Here is a 3618-nt window from a genome sequence, read left to right as displayed (position 1 = left end):
TTTTTTTTTTTAATGTGTAGCTGTAGAGGAAAACTTTGTCCTTACATATAAATTGTCTAATTACTCAATCCTGATATATTGCTACTTATGGATAACTATGTTTCCTTGGCTGAACTTAAGGTTTATATTTAAATTTAGACTTTTAACATGGTATCTATGGGATGCCTTGCACATTTACCCAGACTCCGCTGTTGCTGTGTAAAAAGTTTTTTCCTATTTTAGCAAGGACATTTGTTTGTTTATATATGGGAATAGATATTAATTTGCTTTGTGTGTTTTAATAATATTGATGAATGTGTAACAGTTACTCCTGAGTATTTTATTATGTAAGAAATAGGAAATTGGTTTTAGACTACAATAGAATTATGGGTTTTTTTTTTAAACTAGAGATTTTATATTCTACTTAGTCTCCATTTTGTCAAAAACAAAATAAAAAACAGCTGATGTGATTAAATATGTAATTGGCTAGCTGTGTTTTTAAGGCAGGGCTATGCTGTGTACTCATGGCTGGTTTGGAACTGATGATTACCATGTCTCAGCCTCTTAAATACTGAGATGTAGGTTAGACCACCATGTCCAGTGCAATTAGGTCAGAGTGATTTACTGTTAGCAATTGCATATGGTTTAACGATTTCAGAATTCTTGACATCTATATGACTTCAATTTTTAAATTACTTTTTTGTTTGTTTGTTTATTTGTTTTTCGAGACGGTTTTTCTGTGTAGCCCTGACTGTCCTGGAACTCATTCTGTAGACCAGGCTGGCCTTGAACTCAGATTAAATTACTTTTTTAATTAAGATATAATTACAACATTTGCTCCCTTCCCCTTTTTCTATCTAACTATTCCCTGCTTGTGCTCTGTCAGACTCATGAGTTCTAAAAATTATTGTTTAACATTCCTGAATATATAAATACCTAGGATTTACATGATGAAAAACTGCTTTTATTGTCATTCGGTACTCAGCCCCAAGATTGAACTTTCTCTCCATTTTATCTGCTTTCTGTATATGTTTAGTATGTTGGTGAGAGTGAACGTGCAGTACGACAGGTTTTTCAGCGAGCCAAGAACTCGGCACCCTGCGTGATATTTTTTGATGAAGTGGATGCTTTATGTCCTCGGAGATCAGACCGAGAAGTAAGTATCAAAGCCTTTTCTAGTTACATGTCTTATAAAAGTTCACATAGGTCACATTTATGGAAAGGGTTAAAATCCCTTCTGATTACACTGCTTGCAAGTTGCTGACTAACACCACTGCATGCTCCATCATGTTATTATTTTAATCATTCTAGAGTTCTCTCGTAAGTACTTGGACAGCTTAGACTTCTGCTGTATGTATAAGAATGGATTTGTTATCTTGATGATTTTATTTTTAACCTGTGTATACAAGTCTAGTGAAAGCAGAATTTACTTGATAATGCTTTGTTTTAGACATTCATATTTCTTCTAGGTATTTCTTTTACAAACAGAACTTTCTCAGACATTTGTATCTGATGTTTGTGCACATATACAAATAACTTGGAATAGAACTTGGGAAGTATGAATCTTCTCTAAAGATGTCTATACACGAGACTTAGATATTGAAATACAGTCAATACTATGTCATATTTCAAATAACATGTTGGCTACATAATACCCAAGAACAGTGTGTTAAATTAACCATTTCCCATACCTTTGCAACTGAAGATAATGCCCATCCCTATTTTTTTGTCAATTTTATTAAAATATATTTTGTGCAGCAAGTGAATCATCTCTCTAACCTCACAGTTTCTTTTTGAAACTAGTGATCCTTTTTCTTTTCAAGACAGGGTTTCTTTGTGTAGCTCTGCCTGTCCTCAAACTCCTATGTAGACCAGACTGGACTTGAACTCACAGGGATCCACCTGCCTCTGCCCCCCAAGTGCTGGGAGTAAAGGTGTGCACAATCACTACCTGACTAAACCCAGTAATTCTTATTGTTACTGAGTCTAGATTATGAGTCTTTCTTTTTTTTGTTTTTTTTTTTTTTTTTTTTTTTTTTTTTTTTTTCGAGACAGGGTTTCTCTGTGTAGCCCTGGCTGTTCTGGAACTCACTCTGTAGACCAGGCTGGCCTCGAACTCAGAAATGCGCCTGCCTCTGCCTCCCAAGTGCTGGGATTAAAGGCGTGCGCCACCACAGCCTGGCGATTATGAGTCTTTTAATGTCTTAGTTATTAGTACTATGTCACCAGAGAGTAATAATAAGACTCCGCAAATGCACCCATCTAGAAGAATCAATGGGTTAAAGCACATTTCTGTCTCTATACATAAATTTATAGTGAATGAAGAAAGTCAATTAATAGTAAAAAATCCATAGCAGCACTTTCTCATTTCCTTCATTGTCTGTGTATTTTATTTCCATGTTTCTATATCTATGTTTCCCTGTACTTCCTGAATCATTCCCTTGGGTATAGTCCTGAATAGCCATACTTGTACCAATGACTTCAAGAAAAAGATAAAAATCTAACCTATTCAATGCCCTTTTATGTATTGCATTGAAAGCTGTAGGGTACTTGACATAGGGAGAAATCTAGAGCTTTGAGCCTGAGTTTAGAGTTGCCCAAATAGTGGTTCATGGTAGGGTTAAATAATTCAGAAGCATATGGTCTAGACAGATAACCTCTTGTAAGCTTCAGCTTTTCTCATTCTGATGGGGAGTAACAACAAAGGAATTCCCTTGGCTGGGGAGTTTATTTTGATGATGATGATGATAAGCTGATGATTTTATTTTGCACAGTATCTATCTATCTATAGTGACAGGAACTCTTTAAGAAGTGGCCATTGGTACCCGGTCTTCCTCCTCTCTTCCGTACTTTGTTCCTCTTTCACTCTCTCTCTCTTCTGTTGCTCAAACTGACCCTGTCCTCCTACATTTGGAAGTACATATTCTTGCCTCAGCTTCTGGATACCTGGGACTTCTGGATTCATGCTGCTGTTCAGTCCCTGTAATCTTTCTTCGACAGAAGCTCTCATTCAAGACAGGAAGTGTGTTCAGTTGTGTAGAGGGAAAAAAGGACAGCTTTCCTTATGCTGAAGGTGAAGGAACTAGAGTTTTCTTCTTTTCCTTTTTTAAAGACAGGTGCTAGTGTTCGCGTGGTGAATCAGCTGCTTACCGAGATGGATGGTTTAGAAACACGCCAGCACGTTTTTATTTTGGCTGCCACTAATAGACCAGGTAAGAAAGAACAACATTACACAGATGCATTTATAAAGTGAAATAAAACCTTAGACGGGTCTTGTGTATGCTCCATTAAAAACATTGGGGTTTGTGAGATGGCTCAGCAGTTAAGAGCACTTGCTGCTCTCCCATAGAACCTGTGTTCAGTTCGCAGTACACAGAGGGCAGCACAGCTGTTTGTTCCAGGGAATCCACTGCAAGTGTGTGATGCAGACATACTGGTAGGCAAAACACTATACACAGAAAACAATTTAAAATAAAAATATAAACAAAAACTAGAGTAAAGTAGAAAAACTAACTTGAACACTGAGATTAATACTCAAGTCTTTGGAAGAGCATCAAGTGCTTTTGACTACTGAGTCATCTCCCAGCCCTGCCACTATGACATGTTAGCATGTTGAGTCATCTCCCAGCCCTGCCACTA

At 36.9% G+C, this 3618-nt stretch overlaps 1 protein-coding gene across 3 annotated transcripts in view; it reads left to right on the top strand.

Moving 5' to 3' along the window:
* Positions 1 to 3618, top strand: part of Nvl (nuclear VCP like) — a 53194-nt gene that overhangs the window by 37816 nt on the left and 11760 nt on the right. For all 3 annotated transcript variants that reach the window (XM_031391244.1, XM_031391245.1, XM_031336855.1), the window contains 2 exons: positions 1016 to 1135; positions 3092 to 3191. In XM_031391244.1, coding sequence (XP_031247104.1) covers positions 1016 to 1135; positions 3092 to 3191 — 220 coding nt within the window. The remainder of the gene's footprint in view (positions 1 to 1015; positions 1136 to 3091; positions 3192 to 3618) is intronic.

Source organism: Mastomys coucha, unplaced genomic scaffold (assembly GCF_008632895.1).
Source record: "Mastomys coucha isolate ucsf_1 unplaced genomic scaffold, UCSF_Mcou_1 pScaffold1, whole genome shotgun sequence".
Taxonomy (NCBI): Eukaryota; Metazoa; Chordata; class Mammalia; order Rodentia; family Muridae; genus Mastomys; species Mastomys coucha.
Note: the sequence above shows the minus strand (reverse complement) of the source record. Positions and strands in the feature narration are given on the sequence as shown.